The following is an 18,568-nucleotide window of genomic DNA, read 5'->3' as shown; positions in this document are numbered from 1 at the left end:
ATCATTTAATTTTCTTAATTATAAGGTAATAAAAAGTATAAATTTGTGCTTTATATCTTCATTTTTATAGCCTGTGGATAATATTCCTCTGATTTTTGCTTATTAGAATTGCCGTTTAGTAGAATCAAAATTTAATTCGCAAACGTGATCATAATAATCAGTGGTTACTGTAATTATTTTATGGCACCAGCATAAAAAAAAATAATAATAATAAATGCTGGTTCGTTCGGATTATTGATGTTTGGATTTTCGAAGCTCTACCGGAATAAAAAAAAGAAAAGAAAATTAGTGCTCTTTTATATTTTAAGCTACTTTTGTTTTGATATTAAGTACAGGTTCTAGTCACGTTATATATTATGCAAAAAGACAATTATTAAAATCATTTTATTACCTTCAATATCAACTGGCTTATTTTCCAGCCATTGAACCTTTTTAATTCCTAGAGAAGATTTCGCAATTTGAACTCCGGGAATACAGGAAACAAGATGTTCAAGAGGAACACACTGGGGTTGTATGGGCTTTTTTTCCGACACTGGTAACTTTGTTTCTGTATCCTCATGCAAACTATCATCACTACTAAGACTGAAAGCTGATCTTCTAGCTTTTAACTCAAGGACTTTTTGGTTATAGATGGTACTGTGAGAATGGAAAGTTCCAAATTCAGCTGTGTAGCAGGAACAGAAACTGAAATAAAATTGGTGAGAAAAATTTATCGTTCAAAAATAATTCCTATTTTACTGTTTTATAACATCACAATTATTCATTGATGTTCTGAAAATTATGTATATATTGAAGAGAATAAATAAATCTCAGGTAATAATCTAATAATTCATTTCTTTGGTAGTTTTAGAGACATTTGGAAACTGGTCAAGAAATTGATGATTGTGATATGATTGTGTGCAGTCCTATTACCGATAATATTAATAATTAACAATCTCAACACACTATAGTATAATGAGATGGAAAGAAATTATAATTATTTGTAGAAGCATATAAAACCAGCTGAAAGAAACTTGTTGCTTCTGCAGCTAGTGTTTTTGAAAGTTGCTATATTTGTGCATTTTTATATATATGTTGCTCATTACACTGAAATTGACCCACATAAAGAGTTCATATTTTAACCCCAAATTAGTGTAGTGACAGATATCAATGTATACATGAAATGATTAAGTTTGTGTATTAGTGCAGCAATTTACTTACAAAAATGTAGCACACTTCTGTGATTTGTTTGTTTGTTGTTGGGTTTTATTGGCGTATTAGCAACAAAGGCTATAATGCGCCGAAACCTGGTCATTAAAAAATAAATTTTTTTTTTTTTTTTTCAGTGGCCTAAAGAATTAGGTCACCAAGTCAAAGTATAAAAAACAAGTATAAACGGTAAAAGACAAATATCAGTAAACAAGTAACAATAACAAAGTAGATATTTTAAATATGAGTAAAATGGTTTACTGATTTCAAAAAGCTAAAAATAGCAGACACATGGTCATTGTCAGATAAAATCTGACTGAGTGTATAAGGCTCAGTCAGATGATTAAAAGCAGTAAAACGGATATTACTAAAATCTGGACAATCAATTAAAATGTGTCTAATTGATAAAATTGTGCCACAAGACTCACACATAGGAGGGTCATCAGCCCTCAGCAAAAACGAATGAGTCAAATGACTATGTCCTATGTGGGTCCGGGCAAGAACAACTTCCTCCTTAAGATTCCTGCGCAGACTAGACTGCCACAGTTCAATTACAGGCTTTATATGATATAATTTATTCGCAGTCTGTCTATTCCACGAATCCTGCCATTGGGAGTGTATTTTCTCGTGTATTATTTGCCTGTAGTCTGTATAGGGGACTGACAGGCAGCGATTATTACTGGGAATTGCTGATTTGGCTGCGGTGTCAGCCAAATCATTTCCCATAATCCCAATGTGGCTGGGAATCCAGCAGAAGAGGATATCATATTCACGCTCATGGAGAAAGTGAATCTTCTGCTGAATGCTAGACAGAACTGGATGAGAATTATATCTCACAGTTATTAAAGTCTGTAACACGCTGAGAGAGTCAGAATATAACATGAACCGTTGGTATTGGCATTTACTAATGTGATCCAAGGCTAACTCTATAGCGTGCAGCTCTGCAGTAAATATGCTGCATTCAGAGGGAATCTGCTCCGATGTAGTGCTGTCTGTAAAGACAGCAGCAGATCCCACATATGATTCCGACTTCGAACCGTCTGTGTAAACTGGCGCGAAGTCAGAATGCTCAGCTCAGTGTGCTGAATAAAGCTGCAGGTAGACTGATGATGGAGTGTCCGACTTTCCCCAATTTCTAAGGGATAAGTCACATGCCGGAACATGAGCATGCCAGGGTGGAAGGGGTTGCTTTGGTGTTTGGGCAACCTTGTCTACCTTGATATTAAGTTCTTTGAGTAGTTCTTGGAGACGAATACCAAAAGGACGATTGGCAGTCTTACAGGTATTGTACAAATTATCCCATCGTAGCTCAAAAACGAATGGCCACGTTGGATGGTCTGGCAGGGATTTCAGTTTTAAAGTGTACTTTAAAGACAACTGCTTACGTCGAAGCGATAACGGTGGTTCGTTTGCTTCGACGTATAAACTCTGGACAGGAGATGTTCTATATGCTCCAGTAACGATACGGAGAGCCTGATGATGGACAGGGTCCAGCCATCGAAGGGCACTGTCTCTGGTTGAAGAATATACCTGGGACCCATAATCTAATTTGGATCGCACAAGTGCACGGTAAAGCCGTAGAAGGGTGCATCGGTCTGTACCCCATGACATAGAGGAGAGCGAGCGGAGAATATTAAGGCCTCTTGTGCACTTTGTGCAGAGCTGACAGATATGATCCAGAAAGGTCAGCTTTTTGTCAAATCTGAGTCCATATCAAAGAACACCGACACCAAGTGTTCGCGTTTTAGGAAAGCATCCCGGATGGATCTTTCCAGTCTAATAAGATGGTCCAAAGTGGACCGGTTCCTTCGGAAGCCACACACACACCTCTGTGAACAGTAAGACAAGTGGACAAATGTCATGGTACGAACTCAAAAAAGTCAAGTGTCATCTCAGTAAATATTGAGCCATACTTCTTTGCACATATGCTATAAGTTGGGCAACACTGGAGGTTGAGACCAAGAGGTCAGTGAACATATATTTCATGGGTGACAGATTTCATGAATGTTTGGGCCAAGGAAGCAAGCACATCCCCAATGCACAGCACTGTAGGGATATGAGAAGCCATATGTGGGGACATATATTCCTGCTGGAAAATAGTATTTGTGAAAGAGCATAAAAAAGGATGCATTGGTCTTATGTGACTTCAACATAATGGCTTGCCATGAACATGCCATCAGTAACAATCAGAGGTAAATGACTATTTTTTTGTTCTTGTGTTGTGAATGACTATTGTAACTGATGATACCATGATTCTGGATGTTGGCCTAGCATGAAGACTGCTTAGTGATGAAGTGTAAAACTACAGTTAATCACTAAGCCACAGTTAGCTGTAAATATGTCCAGGCTTTGCATCCCAGAAATCCTAAAAAAAAAAAAAAAAAAAAAAACCAGTACGAGCATTTCCCTTGCTTTTAAACCTTTTGTAAACATGAACTGAACTTTAGAATTTTAGGATGTGTTTAACGATTTCATCACTATGTCGCTGTTAGCCTGCTGATTTAGATATAGAAGAAAAACAATGTATTCGAACATAGAAACAATTTATAAAGCAGAACACAAAAGCTAAAATCTACAATAATGTTTCAGTAAAGTTTTTTTCAGGTATTGTAGAGATAAGTGATATGAGCTCTTCCAAACTTCTAAACATTTATTTTTATTAAAGCACTAGTTTTTTTTTTTTACTTTGAATCACTGATTTTAATATAAAAGTCAAGCAGATTTTAAAGAGGCAGTTATTTAAAGATATTAATAGTGGACCACTCTTAAAAAATATATATTTGCAGTTCTTCCCTTATTAAAACAAAACAAATATTAAAAACATTTGGTATATATTTTTTTTTCTTCCAAACATGATAAGTTTCAAAATACCCATAGTTCTTCCTCTTTGCTATTATTATTTTTGCAGATTTCTGTCAATTTCTGCTGGGATTGTCTGTTAGCCACCAACTAAAGAAGAGTTGAGTCAAAGTTCTGTTTAGAAACACTCTGGACTGAATATAAAGAGTATTTCCAAAATTTAATAAGAAACAGAAGACTGAAATGAGTTTTTGGTTTTCCCCCACCCCACCTGGCTGAACATCTTACACTCTGCATTTAGATGAGGAATTGTCAAAATGCCAACATGTCTTCAGATAATTTGTTATACTTTCCTTTCCTTCTGAACTTGTCTGTTCTACAACAAAGGGCCATTGTACTGTACATCAATTCTTTCTTCTTTTTTTTAAATAGCTTCTAGTATGCTCAAACACTGATTAAATAGATGTGTGGTAATTTTCCTTTAGCCAGCGTGTGGTTGACTGCTGGAACAAACCTCCATTTGTCATTGTAGAAGTTGACAGCTTAAATAAATAAATAAATTCAAGGCAGAACTAGACAAACATTTGGAGCGAATGGATGTGGGAAGTGGTTTTTTTTTTTGGCTGATGCTGTATAAGTTTGCTTTCTTGCATCATATGGCTGTACTAATGCTAATTCAGAAGAATATATAGAAAAGGCATGCAGCAGAAACAATGTCTATGAGACAGAGAGTGGAGAGACTGTTTAAAAAGATGTCATAATTAGCCTAATTGCCCTGACAAATGGAATCTTGGAGTCTGAAAGAGGGTGGGGACACCACCCCAGATGTGGAACAATATTCCATAGCAGAAATTTACCTCCAATGCCACACTGCTGCAATTTGTGCAGCAGTCTTCCATGTGCAACAGTATCAAAAGATCCAAATATATAATATCAAATTATTCCCTGAATCCAGTTATTTTGTGACTGCATCATAGTATCCAATCAAATTGGTCAGGCAAGACTTTCTCTTAACAAAACCATGCTATGTCCGAGCTATAACTGAAGTCTTGTCTAGATGATCGTGCAGTGCTTCTTTAATCAGTGCCTCCATTAATTTTCCTGGAACAGAAGTTAAACTCACAGATCTATAATTACTTGTGTCAGCTTTTGATCCTCCTTTGTGAATTGTGGTCACATTTGCACATCTCCAGTCTATGGGTACATCCCCTGAGTCCAAGGAAGCTCCCAAATGGTTGTTAGGTGGAACAGACTTCCATCCCTTGTCGTAGAAGTTGATAGCCTAAATAAGTTTAAGGCTCAGCTGGACAGGTATTTCGAACGAACAAAGGGGTGAAGTGGAAGTGGTTATTTTTTATTTATTTATTTTACTTTATTTTTTTTATTTATTTATTTTTTTTTTTTTGGCTGATGCTGCATAAGCTTGCTTTCTTGCATCAAATGCCTCTACTAATGCTAATGCTAATTATGGCTAAGGGTTTGCTTACTTCCTTTGCTGCCTCCTTTAATATAACTGCATAGATCCCATCCACCCCAGGTGGTTTTCTTGTGTTTATCTTCAACTTTACTCTCAGTTATTACAAGATTATCTAGCTTATTGCCAAAGTTGAATAGACCTCTGGCATTCCCCTCGCTGAATAACTCCTCATGTGTGAATGTCGATGCAAAATATTCATTTAGTTTGTTAGCTACTTGAGCAGGGTCATCAACCTTTCACCCATCGATATCAAGTGGACCAATCTGATTCATCCCCTTCCTTCTAGAGTTTACATAAGTAAAGAACTCTTTGCTGTTTTACTTTATATCCTTGGCCAAAGATTTGTCGTAATCTGCCTTCGCCTGCCTAAACTACTTTGTAAGTCGGTTACAGACCAGCTTATATCTATTATAGGCTTCTGTGTCACATGTTAATTTATATGTATCCCGTGAATTTTTCTTTTCTGCCATATGTCTCATTAGTTCATCTGACATCCATTTAGGCCTAAACCTTGAACAATATTTCTTAGTTGGTATGTAAAGCCTAGCAGCTTCCAAGATAAGTTCTTTGAATGCTTCCCATTTTGAATTTGCTGTTGGTAACATCATCAGTTGGTCCCACTGTATAGAATTTAAATACTGTCTCAGTCCATCGTAGTCGCCTTTACGAAAGCAAAATCCCTTCCCTTTACCCCTGATGGTAGTTACCTCTTTGAGTAAATCCCACTTCAGCACAATATGATCACTACCACCTAGTGGTTCCTTTATCTGCAGATTCGTAATGCATGAAGAATCACTGCTGATAATCAGATCAAGAGTATTACTCTCTCTAGTTGCCTCCCGAACATGCTGATGTAGAAAACAATCATCCAATATATCCACAAAAGCCTTGCTAGTGTGTGAGTGACCAACTCACAAATTCCAGTCAATATGTGGGAAATTAAAATCCACCATTATAAGACTCTCTGATGTACTGGCCCACTCTATTCACCTGTACAGTTTCTTATTATACTCGTCAGAGTCATTAGGCCTATAGCACACTCCTACTCTCAATTTTGATCTCCCAGTGCTTATGTCACACCAAACTGACTCAACACTGCTCTGTCCAGCAATGTCGACTGGCTTCACTTCCTTGGATTTTATGTATTTCTTAACTAATAGCATAACCTCTCCTCCCTTCCTATCCTGTCTATCCCTTCTGTAGACATTGTACTCCCCAAATTCCAGTTCTACATTCCTTATATTTGTGTGACACGTCTCTGAAATCCCCACAATATCTGCCTTTGATGTTTTGAGCAATACCTCAAATTCATCAAATTTATTTACTAAACTCCTAGCATTGGTGTACACGCAAGTATACATGCACCTGTTCTTTTTCTTAGCTACCCTAACACAACCCATGTGTTTACTTGTACCCCAATAATTCCCAGCAGCCTCTGAAATATTCTGCATCTTATTTTCCAGGCTGCGGCTCATTCCAATAGAAGCAGTGCAAGAATCACTTTCACCTCTGCCAGTGGCTACTGTTAATCATTAGTCCTTGTATCCCCCCCAATCTGGCCAGTTTTCCGACCCACCTAACACTGCCTCGATAGCATCAGCAAACATTCTTGCACCCTTTCTATTTAAGTGTATCCCAACCCTGTAGAAGCAGTCTCTCTTGTTAACAAGTACAGACCAGGCTGAAAAACATTTTACCCTTTAAACCTTGCACAATCTTTTCAGGGCCGAATTGATCTACAAGGCTCTCATTGTATAAATAAGATCTTTATTGTCAAGTTCACCGGTACACGCAGGTATCCCGATCCTACAATACCCTTCACAGCACGTTGCCAGGGGTTGGCATGCTGCCGTGAAGGGTATATACTGCATCCTATTGTGTCTAGGCAGAATTGCAGACACTTTTAAATTCAACCCTAATTCACGGCTTTTTTTAAACAGTGACCTGTACTTGTTACACGTTGATATAGTTGTTACATTTGATATAGTTGTACACGTTGGCACTAATGATATTAAAAGTAGGAGACCTGCCGGTCTCCTAATCTCAATATTATTAGTGCCAACGTGTACAACTATATCACCTTTTGTGCCCTTAAAAGATGATATAGGCTCTACAACGTCATCAACCTTTGCCCCTGGCAGACATACCCTGGTCCTGTTCCACCAATCCTGTTTACAAAGCATGTTGCCCGTTTCCCTGACAATAGGGTCACCAACAACTACTAGTTCCTTTGGGACCAGCGCATTCTGCCTTGGGGGTTGCCACTGTATTCTGCAATGACCAAGTGCAAGCTCTGGCATTGGTGTGAGCAGCTGAGAGCTTGATGGGCCCCTCACTTGTAATCCTTCGAGGGCATCCACCCTATCCTTCAAGCTCTCATACAAGCCCATAACAATGCTGAGTTGTCGCCTGATTTCCTTACACTGCTTGCATCGTGCACATACAAAGACATCCCCCATGGCAGTATCATGTCCCATACCTGACTGCTCTGCAGACATCACGCAAATAGTGCATCTTAAAAGGCTGTGATTCAGAGGGCAACTGGCCCCCTCAGTTCTCCACTGAGCCACAGCATTCCCATTAGCTTGAGCCTTTTGCTTTGCTGCTCTGGTTTGAGTCATGATTTCGATTTACTTTCAATAAAATTTCAATTTCAGTACAAAATTAAAACCCTAAATTTGTATCCCAACACAGTTATAATGCTATATTTATGTTTCAGTAACGAGTGTTATCTACGAAATATTTATGTAGTATGTGACTATATTTCCCGAATGATTATTCAATCCAAAATTTATTCTTTTCTTGACTTCCAGCCATTTATCTGTATTACAGATAATGACTTGTCCCAGATAAGTCATTACAACTAATGACTTGTTCCAGATAAGTATATGAATCCACCTTTTCAATTACTACTCCTTCAATCATCATATTACATTTTCTATATCACATTACATTTTTTATATCACATTACATTACATTATATAATATTTTCTTACATCTATATCAAGTGTGCATCTTACCATTCTGTGATCACTTCCAACATTTACCTTGTTCAGGATGGTAACATCATTCACAATATATCTTCTGCTAGTGAGGATGAAGTTGATTTCATTCGGTAGTCCATTTGGGCTCTTCCATGTCCACTTTCTGTTCACCCTTTTCTTTAAAAAAAAAGTGTTCATTACTATCATTCCTTGAGATTCTGCAAATTCCATAAGTCTTTCACTAATTCAAAATTTCCTACAGTTCCCCTTTCTGTGCTGTTTTGTCTCTTTCCAACATTATTGTTGAAGTCCTCATAATGAAAGTGTAGTGGGTTTTCTGTTCTTCTAGAAGACTTTCAATTTCGGTGTTCATTTCTTCAACCTCTCCATCATCATGGCTCAATGTTGGTACACAATATGATTGCATTTTTGCTGTTATGGACATTGCATCAGGCATCCATGTAAAATTTACTTATTTTCACTGACTGCAAATAAAGATATTATATAGAAGTCGCTAAAGTAAAACAATTGAGATTAAAAGAGGCTTCAGAAAAATTGACGAAGCTGTCAAGAATTTTTGCAATTAATTCGCTCACTGTAATCATATTCTCAAGGTTGTGCGAATTGAAAACTGTCTAGTCATGCTATTTATACAACTTTTTTTTTTTTTTTTTGTTAGTTGTTGGCACATCGGCTTCTGTGGCCATAATGCACCTCCAAAGTTTTTGCATTTTACTCTGATCCAAGCCCGAGGCGGGATTCGAACCTGCGACCTTTGGGTTGCCAGGCGGGCACTTTACGTAGCCCGGTCGGCTTATACAAATGTATGGGAAAAATTATGATGAATAACATTATGATAAAATTATGAATAACATGTGCAAAGAATTATTTGGTACTTTTCATTGCTTTCTTAACTAAGAACTTCTCATAATCTGCCTTAGCTTACCTAATGCCTGCAAATTGATTATAGACTACAATCAGACCTCACATAATACGAATTCGATTAATCTCAACATGCTAATCTTGTTCATATTCAGAGTTTTTTAGGTTATAAACCAAAATATTATTAAAAACAAAATATACTTAATAAAATAAATTGTTTTACCATTATTTTTGTCATCATTTATTCCTGATTAGACCTTATGTTGTTCACTGCATATTTTAGAATTAATAGTGGCAAATGAGATGTAAAAAGTCAAGCTAGTACGTCAGTGCAAAAAAAAAAAAAGCACTGCCACTACCCATAGTTCCCATCACCTGTCCATTCACTACAATCGTCTACTACTTCCTTGAATTTATTCAAACTACCCACTTCCACATCAACAGATGGAAGTTTCCTGATAATCAAACCCTCCTGCTGGCTGAATACAAACTTTTGCATATCTATTTCTGCAACAATCCTTCCTCAATTTGAATTTATAACCTACGCCATGAGTGTAACTGAATCAGTACTGAATTTTGCTCACTCCATAAAAAGCCTTAAACACCCCATTGAGATCACCTCAGGTGCCTAGTCTGCAGAAACTGCAATTTGTAGAACTGAAGCCTTCTTGGTAAGTGCACCATTTGTTCCCCTTACCTGATTGCCCTTCTCTGTATCTGCTCTAGCAGATCCTTCCTAAAATAAGGCCTACTTTCGTATGTGATTTTGGTATCAGCTTTAAGTGGATTTACTTTAAGTGCCCTGTGCAAAGAATTGACATATGAATAACATGTGCAAAGAATTATTTGGTACTTTTCATTGCTTTCTTAACTAAGAACTTCTCATAATCTGCCTTTGCTTACCTAATGCCTGCAAATTGATTATAGACTACAATCAAGCCTCACATAATACGAATTCGATTAACACATTTTTCAGTTACCGCTATTTGAAAAAAAATATATGACTTTTCACTTTACACGATGCAAATTTCCAGTTAGCGTAATCTTTTTTATGTGATAGTTGAAAAAGATTTGAATCGTACAGTAAGCTTAGCGCACGTCGGATGGGCAATAAACAAGCATTTGTTGCCCACTGCCTGCCTCAGTGTGTCCCATCAACCATAGGAAGAAGATGTGTTACTTGTTTGTCTCCCGCTAATAAAGTCACTTGCATTTAAAAATTAGAATTTTTAAATGAGGCAGATGAAAATGTTACCGCGAAGGAGATAATGGTAAAAGAACAAGATGAAATCTTTGAGGTTCTCTGCAATATTTATTTCACCAGGGCATAGAGAAGATTATTGGCTATCTGAAATTGATTGATGAATAAAAAAAAAAAAAAAAAAAAAAAAGAAAAAAGAAAGCCAACATTGTTCATACGAATCTATTCAAATATTTCCGTAACAAATAGTTTCTTCATTGTCTATTTTATGCTAGAGGTTCCCAAACTTTCTTGGTTCATGGGGGCCTAAGTGCCTCAGTCATTTTTTCACAGCATCCCTAGTCCAAAACAAATAGCTAACAGTTTATAGGAGGATTGAAGTGGTGGAATCCATGTTTAGTCTCTACAGCTAAGTTCCGGTCAACCATTCCCTATCTCTTCCATCACGCAGTATGACCGATGACTTTTGAGGTTTTGATGAACATCGTGGCGAGATCCAATATTCCTTACATTTCGAGAGTACAGCTCTAAAACAGTGTTCGCAGGCCAGCCGCTAGTTAGTACACTGGACTGAACCTATTGGTAACTCTGTAGGAGGCTTCCGGATCAGCTAGTGTATAATCTTGTTACCTCTACTCTGCCAGATAGTGATTGGAGGGATTCCAAGTACTGTGTATGTGGGGAGCATTGTTGTTATGTCAAGGATCTGGGTATATTCTTACCCTATGAACGCCATATCCAAAAATTTCATTACTTCATACAGCATGTCCCACCCACTTTTTCTTACTATTGAATACACCATGAATGTATTCAATAGTAATCTAAACATCCCAAACACTTCCTAATTCATTTCACAAATATACATGGTCTCAATTCTAATCTCAACGATGTCCATTTCCACTTTCAGTCAGCCAAACCCCATGTACTTTTTCTGACAGAATCTCAGTTATCGGTTGATTCAACTACTGCTCATCTCAGAGGCCCAAATTATTCGCTGTATGATTCCTTTCGCCTCAAAGGTAGTACTTATGCATATGTCCATTCTGATATTCCCTGCCAGAGACTTGGAAATTTGGAATCTCCTCTCTTTGATCTTCACTGGCTTTAAATCTCTCTCTCTATCTCATTGCGTCAAATTCATCTGTTGTCTCTATCGTTCTCCCAATTCCACTAATCACTTGGAGCTCTTTGACTTCCTCTCTTTGCAACTTGACTTTCTCCAGTCCAACTTTCCTAACAGTGAGGTAATTTTCTTTGGTAATTCACAACTCCAGCTGGCTTCCGTTTTCTAGTCACACCGATCCAGCTGGTCAATATGCTGAGGCTTTTGCAATTACTAATGATCTTGCACAGATTTTTCATTTACCTACAAGAATACCAGACAATCCTAATCATACAGCCAATATGCTTGATCTTTTTCTCACAAATAACTCTTCTAAGTACACGGTTGAAGTGAGAGGGCCTTTAGGCACTTCAGATCACAACTTGGTGATTGTCTCTTCTCCAATGGAACCTTTATCTCATGGCTATTCCCAACCTCGTGTTGTTTGGCATTATAAGAATGCAAAATGGGATGACCTGCGAGACTTCTTTTCTTCTTTTCCTTGGTCAGATTACTGTTTCAAAACTTCTGATGTCAACGTTTGCTCAGATCGTGTCAGTGAAATTATTCTTGCAGGAATGGAATCCTTTATCCCACACTCCACTTTAAAATCAGGTCCTTTATCTAAACCTTGCTTTTCCAATAAATGTGCTAAGGCTGTTCAAGAGAAGAATGTTGCATATCGTAATTGGCTTGTTTCTAATTCTTCAGTTTCATTTTCTGCCTACACCAAAGCTCACAACAATTGTAAAGCAGTTATTAATCAGTCCAAACTAGAGTTTGAACATGGTAAGAGTAGAAAACTTGCTTCTTGCCCTAAGGGTAGCCGAGCATTCTGGTCTCCTGCCAAAGCTATTGGCCGCAACTTTTGCTCATCTCTGCTCCCACCTCTGTCCAAACAAGATGGTTCTGTTGCCACTTCAGCCAAGGATAAAGCTGACCTGCTAGCATCCCATTTTTCTTACAACTCATGTATTAATGATCTTGGTAAAACACCTCCCACCATTCCCAACATGCTCCATTCAATGCCTCCTGTGGTCTTCCGTCAAAAGGATGTCAAAAGGATTTTGACGAATCTTGATGCTAAGAAAGCTCCAGGTCCCGATGGTATTTCTCCACTTGTTCTCAAAACCTGTGCTCTTGAACTTACTCCTATTCTTTGTCGCCTTTTTTCACTTTCATATTCCAAAGGTGTTTTTCCTTCTGCTTGGAAATTTGCTCATATCCAGCCAGTTCCTAAAAAGGGTGACAAATCCCTCCCATCCAATTATCGTCCCATTGCAATTACTTCTACTCTTTCTAAAGTAATGGAGAAATCAATTGACCACCAACTCTTAAACTACCTAAAAACCTTCTGTCTGACCAACGATCGCCAGTATGGATTCCATCAGTGTCAATATCACTGGTGATATTCTTGCTTATGTTACCCATTTCTGGACTAATTCAATGGAAAGGTTCGGGGAAACACAAGTAGTTGCTCTTGACATCTCAAAGGCTTTTGATCATGTTTGGCATAAAGGTCTTCTAAACAAGCTTCCATCTTATGGTTTGCCAACTGTTTTTAGTAATTGGTTATCCAGTTTTCTCTCTGATCGCTCACTCAGGATGATGGTAGATGGCTCTGTCTTCTAACTTCTCCACTAACGCCGGTGTCACCCAAGGTTCAGTTGATTCCCCTACTCTTTTCCTCTTGTATATTAATGACCTTCTTCCATTGACTGGAAATCCTATCCATAGTTTTGTCGATGATAGCACATTGCATTCCACTTTCCATTTTGAGAAACCTTGTCCTGCTCAATCAGCTTCAATTTCTCTCAAAGCTGCTACCAATTCCTTAAATGCCGATCTTCAGTTAATTCCCCAGTGGGGCAAAGACAACTTAGTTGATTTCAACCCTTCTAAAACTCAGTCTTGTCTTATATCTTGGAAAAAGGATTCTTCTGCTCCTATGCTTATCTTTAGTGACACTCTGATTTCTAGGCAAAATGATGTATCTCTTTTGGGGATTACCCTGACTTCTAATCTCTCTTGGCACAAGCACATTACAAATATTACTTCCTCCACATCTAAAAAACTTGGTTTTCTCTTTTGCTCTTGGTGTTACTTTTCTTCCAAACAGCTGCTCACTCTGTATAAATCGCAAATCCACCCTGCCATGGAATATTGTTCCCACATCTGGGGTGGTGCCCCTAAAACCTCTCTCAGGCTTCTTGATTCCATTCAGAAGAGGGCAGTTAGGTTAATTAATGATTCATCTCTAACAGAGTCTCTCCACTCGCTTTCTCATAGACGTACTGTTTCTGCGGCATGGCTCTTTTACAGATACTTCCATGGGCTTTGCTCTTCTGAATTGGCTTCTATAATTCCCGCTCTCTCTTTCAAAACGGTCCGAACACGTGCTGCCATCAGCCAACATTCATTTACTGTCCAACTTCAAACTCACAGAACCAACTTTTCATCTTCCTCGTTTATTCATTGAACTGCCGTTTTCTGGAACAACCTTCCTTCATACGTATTTCCTGAAAATTATAGTCTAGGAAGTTCAAGTCCAATGTCAACAAATATCTTCTTTCGTCTTCTCAATCTCCAACCCAAGCATGGTACTAAGTACTATAGGTGTTAATATCTCTCGTATTTGGGGTTTACATAAAAAAAAAAAAAAAAAAAAAGAAAAAAAAAAAGTTCAGTTTATTAAGTAGTTAGCTCCAAACAACTGAACTGTGAACTACCTCGAGCTAGTACTTCGTGCGGTGTCCAACAGATGTTGAGTATCGTGTTTTCCTCGAAATTTTAAAATATTTCACGGCCCAAACTTTGGGAACCGCTGTTTTCTGCAATATATATTTAATTCTATAATTATTTTCATTATCTTTTACATGCCATACAGTTAAAAAGTTATTTTAAAGGTGTTTTTAAAATTCTTTATGGACATTTCTAAAGGTCAAGGACCAATTATAATTTTTCCAATTGATTATTATATTCGATTAACACATTTCCGTTTTGCATGATGCGCTTGTGGGACAAATTAATCGCATTAATCAAGGCCAGCCTGTAGTTTATACTTACAGCAGCAATCCATATCCCATGATAATTTATAATCATCCCGTGTATTTTTTGTCTACCAACCAAACTCATCAGTTCGCCTGACATCCATTTTTGTTCAAATTTGGGCAATATCTCTCAGTGGTCCCTAAGATTACCTCTCGCTGAACACTTCTCATTTGGCATTTAATAACATTAGTTTTTCCCAGTGAGAAGAATCTAAAAATTCCTAAACCCTTTTCAAAAAAAATCCCTTTCCTTTACTGTAGATATCAGTTATTTCTTTGAATAAATCCTGCATTATTAGAAAAACAGTCATTCATCAAATTGAGAAAGGTTTTACTACCAAGCAATCTACCAAACCAAAAGTTCTCATTCCGATCGATATCCAGAAAGTTAAATCTCCCATGACAAGATACCCTTACTTGCTGGCCTACTCCATTTGTATACATATATAGATACTGTAATTATTCATTATAATCATCATAGTCATTTGATCTATAACAGATCTAAATAAAGGATCTTTATTTATTTCTTTGTTGCTGCACCTGTACCAAAAAAGGTAGCTGCAGGTGCCATGACTTCACTAAACCCGTCATGATATGAAGCCATTGGGTAATGATCAACTATCATCTTCATTTTTCCGGTATTTATGCCACACCAGTCTGCTCAATGTTCCTGTTATCTCTGTCCTCATTGTACACATTATAATTGCAAATTCAAATCTTGCATCCCCAATGACAGACAGATGTGACACTGTACTCATGTTACACCTAAAAGGTTGGCACGATGACTTAACCAACACTTCAAATACATACAATTTATTTATTATGATCCTAGCATTAGTGTAATCATCATCATCAGCCATTTTGAATCCACTTCAGGATGAAGTCCTCTACAGAAACTTTCCAGTTCCTTCTGTTTTGTAAAATGGCCATCCATTTATGACCCACAAACTCGTGAAATTCATCTGTTCATCTCCATCATTGTCTTCCAGGTTTTTTTCTGGCTCCTCTTGGGTACCATTCTATTATTTTCTTAGTCCATCTGTCATCATGTCTTCGAGCTATGCGTCCTGCCCAAGACCATTTTCGTTCTTTAGTTTTGATAAGAATGTCCTTTACTTGAGTTTTTTTGCCTAATCCAGGTGTTTCTCCCCTTATCCAACAGTCAGATTCCTAATGTAATTCATTCCATTCTTCGCTGTGTGGTTCTCAGCTTCTCTTCCATTCCTTTGGTGAGTGTCCAAGTTTCACTTCCACAAGTCATGATGGGGAGTATACATTGCTTCATTATTTTACTTTTCAGATAAACTGGGATATTGCTCCTCAGTATTGACTATATTTCCTGAATTATATCCATCCAAAATTTATTCTTATCTTGACTTCCAGCAATTTATCATTATTACAGCTAATGACTTGTCCCAGATAAGTATATGAATCCACCTTTTCAATTACTGCTCCTTCAATCATTATAACCCTTTCTGTGGCATTCTTGTTCATCATTACTTTTGCTTTAGCCATATTAATCTTTAGTCTGAAATTCTTACTAACTCTGCATAAGTGATTAAGATTTTCCTCTAATTCTTTGGAATCATGGCTTATGATCACAATGTCATCTGCAAATTGAAAATGGTTTAGGTACTCTCCATTCACATTGACTCCTTTCTTGTGAGATATTGTGTCACCTTGTTGAACTGCTTTCTCAATTTTAAATTTGCTACTGTCTTTGTCTAGTCTAATAAAGTGGGTAAGGTTTTCATATATTTTCTTCAAAATCATAATATATGTGGTATCTATGCCTTGTCTTTCCAGTGCCCAAAACACTGCCTTATGCTGTATGGAGTCAAATGCCTTTTCATAGTGCACAAATGCCAGACATGATGGTGTTTTATATTCACTTGCTTTCTCCACTAGCTGTGATATTATGCAAAGGTGATCCATAGTTGAGAATCCTGTCCTAAAGCCAGCTTGCTTTTTCCGTTGATTCTCATCAAGTATTCTTTCTAATCTGTTAGTAATGGCCCTTGTGAACAACTTGTAGATGTGACATAACAAGCTAATCGGTCTATAATTTCATTTTCTGATTTATCTCCTTTCTTATGCAAGAAAACTATGATTGCATTATTCCACTCCTTAGGCATCACACCTTGTCTAATGCATTTCATGGAGTTTTGTCAGTTTCTGTGTCACGTCTCTTCCTCCCAATTTTAGCAACTACAGTAACTTCATCTTCACCTGGGGCTTTCTGGTTCTTCATTTTCTTCAACACATGTTCTACCTTATCATGAAGGATATTGGGTATGTCGTATGTGTTGCTAATTTGTGATCCATCTTCCCCACTGCTGGCATCATTCCCTCGCTCTTTGTATAATTCTCTTTAGTAGTCTTCTGCAGTTTGAATTATGCCTTCTCTGCTATTTATAAGTACACCATGGCTATTCTTCAGTGTCAGTGTCATTTGTATTTCTGTATTCCTGCTCATAGATGCTGATTTAAGTCCTTTGTTTCCCTTAATGCTTGTTCTCCTTTCCTTGTGTTAAATGTTCTTATGTCCTCTCTGAGTTTCTTTCTAATGGCTTTGCATAACTCAGTATACTCAATTTTATCCTTATCAGTGTTTATCTTGCTCTTCATTTGTCGTCTTCGGTTCATCATGACAAGTGTTTCTTGACTAATTTTTTCTTCTTTGGATTTCTTTTTACCTATAGGTTTCTTGGGCTTTATCACTTTCAGAAAGTTGTAGTATTTCTCATCGATATCTTGGTTCTGAACAGTCTGCAGAAGCTCAAACTTGTTTTTAAGTTCCAGTACATACTGCTTTTTCTCCTCCTCTGTTATTTCAAAGACCTTTGTATTATTTACTCGAGTTAGTTTTTACTTTCTTTTCTTACATCTATATCAAGTGTGCATCTTACCATTCTGTGATCACTTCCAATATTTATCTTGTTCCAGATGGTAACATCATTCACAATATATCTTCTGTTAGTGAGGATGAAGTCAATTTCATTAGTTGTTAATCCATTTGGGCTCTTCCATGGCCTCTTTCTGTTCACCCTTTTCTTGAAAAAAAAAAAAAAAAAAAAAAATTGTTCATTACTGACATTCCTTGAGATTCTGCAAATTCCACAAGTCTTTCAACCTCTCTCTCACCAATTCCAAAATTTCCTATAGTTCCCCTTTCTGCACTGTTTTGTCTCTTTCCAACCTTACCATTGAAGTCCCCATAATGATACATCCTTATGGCCTGATGTTGGTGCTTAAATCATTATAACCTTTAGCTTGTACCGCTTAGAAATCCTGAATAATAGACTTGACACCCTTGGTGATGTACTTTTGAATTCCAAAATGTTTTTTATATCTTTATGGACCAGAAAGCCAACTCCACCGTCACTCCTTTCATTGTTTCCATTGGTGTACAGCAGATTTCCACTTGATAAACTTATAAGTGATTCATTTCTTCTTCTTGTTTCGGCCATACCGATGATATTCCAATTCATATTTTCTAATTCCTTTTCCAGCTCTAATATCCTGTCTTCATCGATGAGTGATCTTACGTTGTAACAGGGCAAGTTCAGTTTCCGTGCATGGAAGCCTGGTTGTACCCAGAGATTCTTAGCAACCTCTGCTACACTTTGATCCTTTTGTTGCTGTAAGAGAGGGACTGAAAGCCATTTGGGGATCATTTGTTTCATCGTGCTGTCATGTGCTGGAGAGTTTGGTCTTTACCTCTTCACGCTGAGATGTCTTGAAGTGAACCACTTTACACGTTTGTTGTCACATAAGTGACGTAACAGGGCTTAACATCGAGAAGGTGTGTGTGAGTCGATTTTAGGGAAGCAGGACTTCTCCTAAATCTTCTGAAATAGAAAGATATTGGATCCATCAGTGTTT

The 18,568-nt window shown here is 37.4% G+C and overlaps 1 protein-coding gene across 5 annotated transcripts in view; it reads right to left on the bottom strand.

Annotated features, from left to right (window-relative positions):
- The window catches only part of Marf1 (meiosis regulator and mRNA stability factor 1-like protein), a 1,146,796-nt gene that overhangs the window by 524,308 nt on the left and 603,920 nt on the right, over window positions 1–18,568 (bottom strand). For all 5 annotated transcript variants that reach the window (XM_090377798.1, XM_090377799.1, XM_090377800.1 and 2 more), the window contains one exon: window positions 392–684. In XM_090377798.1, coding sequence (XP_090233924.1) covers window positions 392–684 — 293 coding nt within the window. The remainder of the gene's footprint in view (window positions 1–391; window positions 685–18,568) is intronic.

Source organism: Mastigoproctus giganteus, chromosome 7 (genome assembly GCF_048544385.1).
Source record: "Mastigoproctus giganteus isolate SK-2022 chromosome 7, ASM4854438v1, whole genome shotgun sequence".
Lineage (NCBI taxonomy): Eukaryota > Metazoa > Arthropoda > Arachnida > Uropygi > Thelyphonidae > Mastigoproctus > Mastigoproctus giganteus.
The sequence above is the reverse complement of the archived record's forward strand: the minus strand, read 5'-3'. Positions and strand labels throughout refer to the sequence as shown.